The sequence below is a fragment of the Aplidium turbinatum genome, chromosome 3 (assembly GCF_918807975.1).
Source record: "Aplidium turbinatum chromosome 3, kaAplTurb1.1, whole genome shotgun sequence".
In the NCBI taxonomy this organism is placed as follows: Eukaryota; Metazoa; Chordata; class Ascidiacea; order Aplousobranchia; family Polyclinidae; genus Aplidium; species Aplidium turbinatum.
Genome location: NC_137474.1, coordinates 19,166,699 through 19,180,122, shown reverse-complemented (window position 1 = coordinate 19,180,122; position 13,424 = coordinate 19,166,699). Strand labels below are relative to the sequence as shown.

At 38.9% G+C, this 13,424-nt stretch overlaps 1 protein-coding gene across 2 annotated transcripts in view; it reads left to right on the top strand.

Annotated features, from left to right (window-relative positions):
• Positions 1-12,692, top strand: part of LOC145766910 (uncharacterized) — a 91,916-nt gene extending 79,224 nt beyond the window's left edge. The window contains exons 12-16 of one of the 2 annotated variants that reach the window (XM_082578617.1): positions 7,655-7,812; positions 9,593-9,752; positions 10,002-10,077; positions 10,429-10,586; positions 10,898-12,692. In XM_082578617.1, the coding sequence (XP_082434743.1) occupies positions 7,655-7,812; positions 9,593-9,752; positions 10,002-10,077; positions 10,429-10,586; positions 10,898-10,917 (572 nt within the window). In that variant the 3' untranslated portion in view covers positions 10,918-12,692. Of the gene's footprint in view, positions 1-7,654; positions 7,813-9,592; positions 9,753-10,001; positions 10,078-10,428 lie in introns of both variants that reach the window. The other variant, XM_082578616.1, reaches the window with a different exon arrangement.
• Positions 12,693-13,424: the final 732 nt, after the last annotated feature.

The window sequence follows — 13,424 nt, the reverse complement described above, 5'->3', positions numbered from 1 at the left end:
TAGTTGAGCATGATTGTCAGCAGTACATAATTTTTCCTTGCACAGAAGAACAAGTTGCATTTGATTGATTTTTGACCGATTATAAGTGTAAATATTCGCAAGTGTGTAATACACTGCCAACAACTTGTGCACACTTTTAGCAGACCCTAAAGGATTCACGATTTCAAAAGCATCTTGATATAAGATTAGGTTAATCCGCAAATCACCACCATTAAAAAAAGGACTGTTTTTATACACAGCTCCATTGTAATAATCACTAAGGATAGAATGGTCATTACTGAAACGGTTTGGGTGCATGAACTGTTGAAATACATCTGGATGAGAAAGCAAGTTTTTTAGTGACTTCAAAATTGGTACATATTGAAACGAAGCTCCTGTTGGATAACCAAGATGTTCACCAGTTAGATTGTAAGCAACTGGTGGCACTAGTTTTAAATTTAACTTAAAGTAATTGTTCCTCATATGTTCTGTGTGCAAAGGACCATCCAAAAAAGGGATAGAAAAAGTTGAAGAAGTGGATTCCAAAACTTCTTTTGCAATTTCAGCATCAACGTTATTTTTCTCCAGTGCTGATTGAATGCAGTTTACAACGTTATCTTTTTGGAATTGTAGTAATGACGAAAATTCTGAAGCTATTTTTGTTACCGTACTACTTGGTAAGAGATGCTTGTATTGAAGGGATAATAAAAACAGTCCATGTTTCTCAAGGATAGTAGGCTTATCGGACTCCGGTGAAACACAAAAGCCTTCATCCAAGGTAGAACTGTCATACACCGACATGTCTTCAGCACTTGTAACAGCTTCACTTGATTGAAGAAAAGCTGTTGTTTCTGTTGGTTCCGCTGTATGTTGTCTTGACAAATGAGATGTAAATGATGATAAAACTTTATATGATTTGTTGCAGTTTGTAAATGGGCATCTCACGTTAAAGCCTTCATGAATGTGACGCTTTAAATCTACAATAAGATCTTTTGAATTATTGAAAACTTTGCCACATACATCAACATTGCACTTTAAAATCATATTCATGTTGTGCTGTGCACCAGATAAGGCAGACATCCTCCCCAACTAGGGTCACAGCATGTTTTTTTAACCTGTGTAGGCTACCTAATTTGCAGTTATCTAATTAAAAGCATCGAAATAAATTAATTTCAATTGTAGGCTATTGTTCTCATTTGTCCATGATAAACATAAAAAAATCAGCAAAGATACCGTTCGTAAGATTAAACTTGTTACCTGCTCAGAGATAATGGTACGTTTCCTTTGTCTATCTCTAAAACTTATGACTGCAACAAAACCAGTTTCAGACTTTCAGTTATGAGTTACCGCAGTACCACACTGCGCACCACATTCCTGTCCTGCAAGTAGCAACCATGCTTCCACAATGCACAATTGCACACGTGTCAAATTTAGTGTTGCCAGATGCTAGAAGCTGCTTGGCACTAAATGTAACAAAAATTTCACCAGATTGCATACAATTTCACCAGATATTTAATACACCGTAAATAAAGTAATTTTGTCTAAAAATACAAATATTTTTTAATACATAAGACACTGCCATCACGAATGTGCAAACTTCTTGCAAAACATTTTCTATACGAGCGGAAATTTTACGCTAAAAAGTTTTAAAAAATTGAAAAACTTTCTTGAAAATAATTGAGAAGGGAAAATTTCACCAGATTTCATCTAAAGGTTGTCTGGTTCCAAGGTCAAAAAGCTTGCCACCAAAGACCTCTAAATTTCACCAGAAGTTTTTAATTTGGTATCCTATTTCCCCATCTGGCAACGCTTGCTCAGACTTTGCAAACTCTGAACTGGATGGCGGGAAATTGAGCGCCAGGTTCGGTTCGGGTTCAAAGTTTACTTCAGAATTGGGTTCGGATCAATTCAGAAGTTCCGGTTCACAGCACGAGTTTCTAGTTAAGGTTCGATTCGGGTTCGAGGAAAGTAGCCTCAAAACATTTGATAAAACTCACGTTCGGGTTCGGTTCGACTCTCTGATACTTTCAGTGCATTTTTAAGGAACTAATATTGGAATGGGGATTTTTGTTGGAGGCGCACGAGTTCGAATCTCTAGCAAACTTCCCCTCCAGTAGTGATAGTTTAAATTAACCCTTGAACTCTATATTGCCAGCCAAGGCATATCAGATATCAAAACAGAAAGGCATGACACAACGTAGAAGCCCACTGTATCGAGAATGTGCTGGTGTGACTGTAACATATGTTGACCAGAAAAAAGGTTGACGTTTCGTAGAAGTGCGAAATCTATTGCTGCACAAGGGTATGGTACCTTAATCGGACTAAAGGAGCGGTGTTAATAAAATGTAACAGCCCATGTAGGCTACAGTAGGCTACCTATAGTAGTCTACAATTACTACCAATGCAAGTTAAACAAAAACTATAAAAAGTTAGTGAAATTTTACTACTTTTGTCAGTAAAATTGCAAAACACTTTCACAGACCAGTAAATTCACTTCCAAAAAAGAAGTGAAATCATCTACTACGAAAAGAAGTAAAATTTAAAACTGCTCTATCAGTGATTCTACTACATTTGGAGTAAAAAAACGTCTTAGTCTAGTGAATATACTACGAAATGGCCAGTAATTTCAAGTACTGTAAAAAGGTAGTAATATTTTACTGCTCTTTTGGCAGTAAAATTACGAAATTTTTTAACAGTGTATGTTTCTGTACAACGACCAACCACAACATTGACAACAATCGTAGAATTTTGCATTAGAGTTTACTTTCCGGCATGGTTTGAAATCAAGCACTACCACATGATCACAGATGGACCGAAAAACTTCTTTAACATGCTACAAAGAGTCGTCAAATTTCCGAATAATAAAGTCAAGAAGATTGCACTGGATGTCCTTAAGCGAAATGCATTCTTTGCACACCAAGAAAACATTCTCTTGGGGATGTTAGCAGATGATGATGAGACAGTTCGTCATTTAGCTATGAACAAAATCCTTAGTTTGAGAGGGGTCATTGAACAATTTTCAATCGAAAATGAAGTGCCTGAAAGCGAAGCAGCACCAGTGCAAAATGAGCCATCCGATGGGGAAGAATCCGTAGCTTCTGTCCATGTGAGAAAATTCAATGTTCCAGCAATCAACATTCATGCTAAATCTTACTACAAACTTGTGAACTTAAATTCTGACCAAACCAACGAACCACCAGAAATTCGACACCTGAGTAACAGCGACATCGAAAAAATCAGAGAAGAAAAGCTCATTATGCACAACCCATGCCATAATTAAGCTGTGGAGCGCCACATAAAGCTTGTAACCGAAGCTTCATCAGCAGTAGCTGGCTTCAACAGATGTAACGGTCTGATCAGGCTAAAGATTCGGTCACGAAAACTGATGAAGCAATACAATACCAAAAAGCAATTTCAATCTTAGGTCCTCCTGCCGATACCATTTTCCCCTGCATAAAACTGGCATTTAACGTCTGTCGTCTAGGGCTCTAGGCTATTGTAATATTATGAAACCCAATTTCATATTTGTTTGTTGTTACCATCCTGTTATGCTTGTTCTAAAACCACTCAAATGTGTGTTTCATTGGTTAGAGATATATCATACTCATTATGCTGATTTCTTGTGGAGTGATTATGTTATGGTGATGTTAAACTGTGCATAATGCTATGTGTTATTCATATTTGACCTGAAAATTACATTTTGTGAAAATAACCATATATCTAGCGAAGTTTTGAAAAAAACTTCTTTTGAGACAGATAGGAAAGTGCACATTCTGCTTCTTTTGGCATCAAAATTAGCTCCCTAGCATCACCGCTCACAGAGTTATGGCATTTTTATGGGATTTGACCCCCGCATGACCTTTGCGTCAAGGTTGTCACCTGAGTATTCAAGGCAACTTCCCAAAACCACTTTTAAACTTAGTTTTGGGACCAAAGGCAACTATTGAGAGGGGACGTTTTTTGAATTAGTGATTTTTATTTTTTTCACTCCACCCTATTGGTTGTGTACACCTGGCAATGTGTATTTGAAGTTTCATAGTCGCTCTACTAAATACGATCCACTTGTTGAGGAAGTGGAGCTTGTTCATACCACTCCAAACTATGCCCGCATTCGATTTCCTACAGGGAGGGAAACAACAGTATCGCTCAGAGATATTGCACCGATAGGGCAGTCTTCATGTGAGCAGAATGTTTCGATGGACGCAGAACTGCCAGAGTTGGCGAACTCATTGCAGAGACATGACGTTGATGTTCCTACTGAAATTTCACGTGATGTTCCTGATAATTGTGATAATACTGATCGTGGTCTTGACGTTTCATGTGAATCTAATGTACCTTCTCCTGTTGATTCCTCTCCGACTCCTCCAACTACCTTAACAAGATCCACGCGTATAAGAAAACCTGTAGATCGTTATGAATGTGTTCCATACGTTTGAACTGTTTGTGCATAACCCTGTTTGCAAGTGTTTATGGTAATATTTTAGGGAGGATGAATGTGATGAGAGGAACAACTCTTGTTTTAGTTTCTGCCTTGAGCATCAACTCCTTTCCTTGCCGTTTGCTGTTCACGACTTCTGCTAAAAGCAAACGTCCTAATTTAGTTTCTCTCTCTTTTGTTGTAGACGCTCTTTCAGTTAGTGTTGTCAGCTGTGAAGATGGTTGTGGTTTGGTGTAAGCTATACGTAAGAGTATCTTATTGTACTTTGTGTTTTCAGATGTTTCGTTTTAAGTGAATAAAGCCTTATGTTAGGGTAATCTTGAGTCTACTTTATACGACACAGCGACATTTTGGGCACAACAATGTGGCAGAAATGATCCGAGAACGAGGTCTGTGCTTCTCTACTACATGTATGATTTTATTGTCACCACATAATTTAAAAGATTGCAATCGTCTTTCCACAACAGAACATAATTCAAATCATAAGTCCAACCCATGAAACTGCACACTGAACGTTGATTGACGGAGCCAGGAGTAATATTACAATTTATCAAAATCTACAGTGAGCTGCACCAAAATTATACCGTACTCTGACATACTCCCTACACCAAAAGTAAAATTACCTGTCTGTTGAATTGAAGGGTCTGCCACTATTCGGCGAGTCCGATTCGGCGAGAGCCTTTTTCGGCGAGTTTTTGAAATTTTTGAAAGAAAATTATCGGGTACCGTAGTCTAATTATAATTGCCGTTTTTACATCGTTTTAACATCGCTAAACGTTGAAATCGTGCAGAAAGGAATAAAAATAAAATGTTTAAACTATTAAATTAAAATTCGTTATGTCAGTTCAGTTGAGTTGTTTTTATTTCTGACCATCATATGAAAAACAATACACGTCAACATAGCAAAGGTAGAAGCGACAAAACGCGAACGTTAAAACGTGCTTGAATTCGTCATATCAATTCAGTTGTTTTTATTTCTGATCATGATATCAAAAACAATACACGTCAACATAGCAAAAGTGTAGAAAAAGGTAGAAGCGACAAAACGCGAACGTTAAGATGTGCTTGTGACCGAAGTAAGTTATTGAGTTGAATAAAAATTGGCACGATTGCAACACCTTCAGAAAAATTAAAGATATGAAAGAAAAATAAAAAAGAGAAAATGTTACAAAAAAAAAGTCATGTTTAATGTTTATAAGTTAGTACGTTTGAATAGCTAAAATGATTAGTTTGAATCAACAAATGTGTGGCCTACAGCTTGGATTGAAAGGAAATTATCGGGTACCGTTGCCTAGTTATCCCAACCAGCAGAAATTGCCGTTTTTACATCGTTTTAACGTCGCTAAACGTTGAATCGTAGAGAAAAGATAACTTTGCTGACTAGGATACGTTGAAACTGAGAAACATTCGAAGCCTTTCGATTTGTTCCAAGAACCCATTTAGCCTAACAGTTCATTTGTACATTGCTTCAACGTCTGAATACATTATCTTAAAAATGCATAACCTTAAAAATGCAACGTTTCGAAGGGCTTCTGTGAATGTTTCTCAGTTTCAACGTATCCTAGTCATCAAATCAAAGTTCTCCTTTCTACACGATTTCAACGTTTAGCGACGTTAAAACGATAGGCCACACATTTGGTTAGCCTTTTCATTCTGTTACTACCATGTAAAAATGAACTGTTAGGCTAACTGGGTTCTTGGAACAAATTTTTGCTGGTAGGGATAACTAGTCTACGGTACCCGATAATTTCCTTTCAATCCAAGCTGTAGGCCACGCATTTGTTGATCCAAACTAATCATTTTAACTATTCAAAAGTACTAACTTATAGATAGATATAAACATGATTAATTTTTTTGTAACATATTCTTTTTTTATTTTCCCTTCATATCTTAAATTTTTCTGAAGGTGTTGCGACCGTGCCAAATTTCTTTCAACTCAATAACTTACTTCGGTCACAAGCACGTTTTAACATTCGCGTTTTGTCGCTTCTACCTTAAAAACAACTGAACTGACATGACGAATTCAAGCACGTTTTAGCGTTCGCGTTTTGTCGCTTCTACCTTTGCTATGTTGACGTGTATTGTTTTTCATACGATGGTCAGAAATAAAAACAACTGAACTGAACTGACATGACGAATTTTAATTTAATAGTTCAAACATTTTATTTTTGTTCCTTTCTGCACGTTTAGCGACGTTAAAACGATGTGAAAACAGTTAGGCTATGGTACCCGATAATTCCCTTTCAAAAATAAAATTTCAAAAACTCGCCGAATAGGGAACTCGCCGAATCGGACTCGCCGAAACTGGCCATTCCGGAATTGAATGCCAGAACGCGATATACATAGTCGCTGAGGAATCAAGCATCGGTAGGCTAAAACGTTGAAGAGACGAAAAACTTCGCATATGTGATTGAAACTGCCGGTTGCAAGAATGTTTTAGCTTATTGGCATGCGATGTCTTGAGGCACACAAATTCCTAATCGCGCTTCAAACTCCCAAAGCACAACTACAAAATTACTTGAATTACTGGGTAACATTACATATATGCAAAAGAACGACAATTTCACGACGGTAATAAACCTAAGGAAAGTTGAAAAGACCTAAGGTGAAAATCCCGAAGCACAATTGTAAATTTCACGACGGTAACAAACGTTAAATAGACCTAAGGTGAAACGCAGGGCTCTACAACACCCATTTGTGCCAGACGCTCAACTTCTGATCAACGAAGCTGATGAACAAGACATCTCTGCACTAATTGGGCGGACCATAAATGGAGTTTTGAATGGAAGTCAAACACAACCAGGCCCCGTTCGTTTATTTCCAATGCCGACACCCGCCCCACCAGCCTGACACTACAAAGACAGGTGTGTGCGCGCCTCAACGGTCTCCGTACGAGCATCGGACTTTTCTGCAATCATGTTCCAATGGGGAATGACATCTTTCTCCTGTTGTGAATGTGGTGCTGAGGGACAGACCGCAGACCACATCATCAACGACTGCACCATCTTCAAGCCACCTAATAGAGTGGAAGGTTTGCGTGTCTTAGATGATGAAACCAAAGACTGGCTGCTCTCTAGTAGCCTTCCGGAGTTCCGGTGTAGTCTGGAAACGTCGTAAATCTAGGGTGATTAAAGGATAGACCGTCGGCCCCAGAGGCTCACACGAAGACGAAGTCGGATGTATACAATTTGATTGCTTACAAGCGCGCATGGTTCATTAATCTTTGTTTTTATGCAGGTGAGAGGCCATACGTATGCAACGTGTGCGGCTCTTCGTATAAAGCCAACCGGAGCCTGAAGCTTCATAAGCGCTCCCAGCATGATATCATTGTGCCGAACTATCAAGTTGGGATTTCGACGAGGAAGGAGAGCGATCTCGAATTGCCACTGGACCAGGTTCGTTGATCACGCTGCGCCTCCAATGATTTAAGATTCATTTTCACAAGCTGTGATACCTTGTGGCTTATATTTTAGATTTCTTCAATTAACGTAAAACTTAGCAATTCATTTATCAACTTAGGTTTTTTAGAAATGGTGTCGCGGTGGCTCCCATCATGCGCTAATATGTTCTTAGCTTCCCGATTTCAGTCCGTTCATGTGGTCGTCAGACCACTTGGCATGCTACAACTCAGTAAGTGGTTCAACTCAGCAAATGCAATTCAGTTCGGACTTGCTTGGTTATTGCTTGTTAAACTGAATTTTGCTGACCTGTCACATACCAAACTTCGGCTTGCTCAGTTGTTACTTGCTCAGATTCATCATTTTCGAACTTCATCCATTTACTGAAACGTTGCTTCACAACTGCTTACTTGTATGATGCTCCTATGTACATGATTTCACGTATCTAAATCAATGGTTGAAGTTTGCGACATTATTTCTCAATTGAGTTTTTGTTGTTGTTGGTGAGTGGTTTGCTGAACAACAATAATTTGTCTCTGATAACCTAAATGACGCTTTGGGTGCTTCTAACTCGGAATGGCCCGTTTCGGGGAGTCCGATTTGGTGAGTCCGATCTCTTAACGGGGGATTTTTTCAATTTTTTTTTTAATTATCGGGTACCGCAACCTAATTATCATTGCCGTTTAAGGGTTAGGAGTTTGGGGTTAGGGTTAGGGGTTAGAGGTTAGGAACTCACCGAATCGAACTCACCGAATCTGACTCACCGAATAGTAGCAGACCCCTTCTAACTCGTGTTTTTATGCAACTACATTGTTTGTCATTTTTATCAACATTTTCTTTTGATTTTTACCAAAAATTTGAAGGTTTCCTTTGCCTTATGGCCTAATAAATAGGTTAATTTCAAATTTTACTGAAATTACAATGAAGTGGTAGCTTTGCAAACACTGGAAGATAAACTAATAATAATTAAAATACATCAGCAGTCGTGATCACATCAAATTGCGCTTTTTATTGCAATGCTGTGAAAATTACCTTTCTCTCAAACCTGCCAAATTACTTCTCGTGCATTTGGGTGGCGTAAAGTTCTTTATTACAACATCTAGTTAGTTTCCAGTGATAGTCAACAGGTTCTCAGATAATACTTGTGCTAGAAATCTGAAGAGTCCAGGGAAAGATTTTTCATTTAGTAAAGTAATGCTTAGAATTTTTGCTGTGATTTGAGATTTAGTGATCACACATTCACACTTTGGCAGCTTTGATTTTCAAAAACACCAAGTCAAAAAGATATAAATCACATGGTTTGGTTTTGAATCTTTATTCTCAGACTGACAAAGCCTTCGCTAGGTTATTCCCGGTATTTCTCATACTTGTAGAATGTAGACGGTTTGAATTACCGAGATTGGCAGAGTAAAGTTCCCGCTTGTTGAAGTGTTTTTGTCTTTCTAAGCTATTCCATCCACTAGATGCCGCTGAATGGAGAGCAGTCCTGAAATACGTTGCTCAAGCTCATACCACAAAGGCCGAACTAGCGCCACGTGATCTTGAGTTGGGTGCTTAGCCGCTTAACCACTGAGCTAACGAAGTGGATACATTTAGTTTATCTTAGAGTTCAATATCAAAATTAGCCTCCGGTCATTATTATAGGTTTGCACGTTGGGGTAAAATTCAGCCAAAAGCAGTTTGAAAACCCGTATACGGCGCTTTATGCTTTTTTTATGTACGTACTGAGAACTGTAAGTTGCAAAATGAATGAAATTTGATCCTTTCATGTTGATAGGTTCCATTGGTGCGCCACCTTGTGCTTCCCTGTCCTGCCATCCAGGAGCCATCATTCCCCACAACATCTATCCACATCAACACCTCCCAGCTGGTGCTTTCATGTCCCGGGGATTCTCCGCTCGGTGCATCCCCTGAGTTACTATCCGGCTCATCAAGTGGTGGGCTCATTGTTCACTCCTTTAACAGAGGCCGTTGTTGATTGCATTCGTTCAAACGTCCAAATTTTAATCATCAAAGATTTAGTTTGCAAAGTAGCAAAGCTGTCTGTATTGCAATAAATCTATTTTTATTGTTTTGAGTAGCCTCGTAGCGTGTATTGACTGCAGATTGAAGATTCTTGCAACTGCAATGAAGCCTCATCAGTTTGTTGCTTTGCAAACTTCCAGCTAACCGATTGAACATTTCAGAGAGTGCGCACGTCACCACATCCAACCCCCATATGCACACTATAGTCGGGCACCCATCGCATATACATCCAAGCAAGTGAGTTGACGCATTCTTTGCTCCCCGCTTGCTTTGCATTATCGCCTGACCGTCCACCACGAGAAAGAAGTATTGTTGTATTTCAATCCACCATGATCAGTGCAAGGCAAGGCCGTCGACCGCCGCTTTTATCAGTCAGTTTAACTCTTATCTTTGTGGAAAGAAAAATTCTTTATTCCAAGGTGTGTCGTGCAGACATGTTTTAGTAATTTATTCCGTTTATTTCAGCTTTGTGGACTATTTAAGAGCACAAAGTTTAAGGTTTCACAACTCTTGACATGGTTACTACCACGACCTCACCAGAGCAAACTTCGCCAACCTGCAAGTTTAAACGTTTGCTTTTGTATGCAGTTACCACGTGAAACAGCATGAGAGTTTGTACCAAGATGAAATGACCAGTATGCCCCGGATAGCTTGCAACATACCGCCAGCTCCCTTGCCTTCCATCAGCGCCTATGAGATGCCATTGGTGATGCAACCGAATTACGTAATGCAGAATTACTCAACAGGTGAGGTGGCTATGCTTCAGCACAGCGCACAGGTGATGGACTGGTCGTGGTGATGTCTACAAGTTGACCAGTTTGCTGTATCCCCTCTCACACACGATCTAACCATGGTTGGTATTCTACCTACATTGGGCTAGTGATGCTTCATTTTTTATCAATAAGTAGGCCAGGTTTTCTTCACTCAGGCGACCTGCTAAAGTGCTATGCTTTGCCTGTCTATAGTTGAGTCTTTAATGCTCTGTACACAAATTACCTGGTTTTGTTTTCATGATTATTGCAGCTGGATACGATTGACGCAGGTGACGTTTTTTTAGATTTGCAGGAACTGAACTGAACCAAAACACAGCTTTGTACGACCATATTATGTCGGTGTCGATGAGAGTTTATTGTTGCAACTCCTTGTCAGCACCACACGTCATGCACCACACCATTTTTTGCTACGTGATGTTTGTTTTGTACGGTGCAGGGATTCATAATATAGGGATCGCTAACTCCGCTGGAAATCCGACAATCGGAGTGTAAAAGTGTTGCCAGATATTTTTTATATTTTTAGAAAAAATGTTATCTTGGCATTTTTAAACAGTAGTGGTCGCCCAAAGCTTGTCCGTTTAAAACTAACCTGAAGTTTAAAGTTGCACAAGATTGAGTTAAAGTAGTTTGTAGTTGTGTTACTTTGCAATAAGAATGTGCTGAATTTATGTCTAAACTTGAATAAAACTTGCAGGTTTAAAAAAAGTTATACTAACCAGTTAAGAGCAAAAAAAGATTGAGAAACTTAAAAATACACCTCAGGAATAAAGAGCTTCATGTTTTAAGTGTTGAAGCCGGTAATTATTTTTCAAGTAGTTTGTTTTATGTACAAGAAAGGTTAAATTTGCCAAAAATATGATAGTTTGATTAGTGAACAATAAAATTGCTTTAGAATAGTTTTAAAATATTTATTTACGGGCAAATTTTGGGCAACTGCTACTTTAAAAATGTCAAAATAGTATTTTTTTCTAAAAATATAAAAAACATCTGGCAACACTTTTACACTCAGATTGTCGGATTTCCAGCCGAGTTGGCGATCCCTATAGTATGAATCCCTGGTACGGTGTGTAAGTTTTTACGTGCAATGGTTATTGCAAATATTTTCCGCCTCGTTAGCTCAGTGATTATTATGCGCCCGGCTCAAGATCAAGCGGCACTGGCTCTGCTCTCGGGATATGCGCTTGATCAACGCATTTTTGGACTGCTTTCCGTTCAGTCCTAGGAGAAAGATTCTAAAACCATTTATAAGCGTTGGTTTTAATTCCACTTGCTCATATTCCGAAGTCCTTGCGCGAATATACTGCTACTTGGATTAATCTTTGTCTTTTAGCTTTGGTATTGCTGTTATGTGCCTGGACACAACTCTCTGAACCCTTTACCTGCGCATAGTTCAGCTGTTTGCTGCACACCGTTGACTACATGGCAATCCACATACTTTTTGTGCGTTGAGCACGTGCACGTCCGTGGCGTGCTCATTCAGAAAAATATGCGGTGGGAGCAATTGTTACGACAACCGCAGCCTATGTGAATTATTGTTCTCAATGTGAATTTTAATTTTTACGTTTTGTACTTTAGTTTATTTTGTTACCAGTTCTTGTTTTGTTCGCTGCTTGCGACCTGACGATCTCAATGTAGTCTGGGCTTGTGGAGGCCGGTTGGATTTTAATCTAGATGAAGTGAATGGTCAAGTCCTTCACGTTTTGATATACTTTGTAGTTCCCACTTAAGTTGCAAATGTAGGATGTGGTTGACTGATAGGTCAAAATTAAGTCAAGATTTGTACTCACGTTTTTAAGTTTCTACCTCGAAACGTGTGCTGCCCAACTAAAAATCAGCGAAATGGCGCAGCAGATGTGGTGCTCATTGTCCCATCAAGTTATCCTGCTTAAGCTGGTTGTTGAAATACACCTTTCACCTTTACCCAGGGTCTGTTACATTGAGCAAGGTAGTTCCTTTACGAAAGGCGGCCGAGAGAAAGGAACTGGTTATCTTTACTATGGTTAGTGTTGAAGAATTAAGTTAGTAGCCTATCGGTATAATGAGAACCATATCTTGTCATCTATTGATAGTCTACTTGGATTGGAGTATGGCACCATTTTACCTTTTCGTGAAGAATCTATCTTAATGAAATGTAGTTTTTCTAATAAACATCTTCTAAATAACATTATACAGCACCGTATCCATAGTGTTCGTGAGCGTTGTAGCCTACATGACGATGACAAGACAATAATTCTATGTTCAATAAAAACTTGGCATCAGACCATTTAGAACTTTAGGAGAGATGTGGTATAGCAGTAATTCTTTTATCACATTATAATGTGTAAACTCTTTTTGCACCCTTTTTAGAACTTCACTCCAACTGCTCATTGCTAGAGCTAGCCTACAAAACGAGACTTTACCTTTCTGTTAGTAGCCTATGTCGGCTATATTATCGCTTCAGGAATTTCTATAGCAGCGCTTTCCAATTTGTTTTTCACCCCATGGGTTATGATGCCAATCTTGCACCCCTATTTTAAACCGGAGTGGTTCAGAAAAAAATATTCAAAATAAGCTACGTACAAAAATAACGCAGAAAAGCAGCTCACCGGCCTTCATATGGCTAGGCAGCGTTCAATATCGCAATCACACAAAGCAAATAGATGAGGAAAACAAACTGAGAACGTAGTTTAATCAAGATCCTTGACTTTCTCCTGCCTCCTCTTTCCAATTACGTATCTGTTTGGAACGTGGAACCTTGTAGGACAATGCAATGCGCAGATTATTTTCTTGTTGTGCATTGTGCTGTAGGCCTTACTGGTCAACATAGAGTGC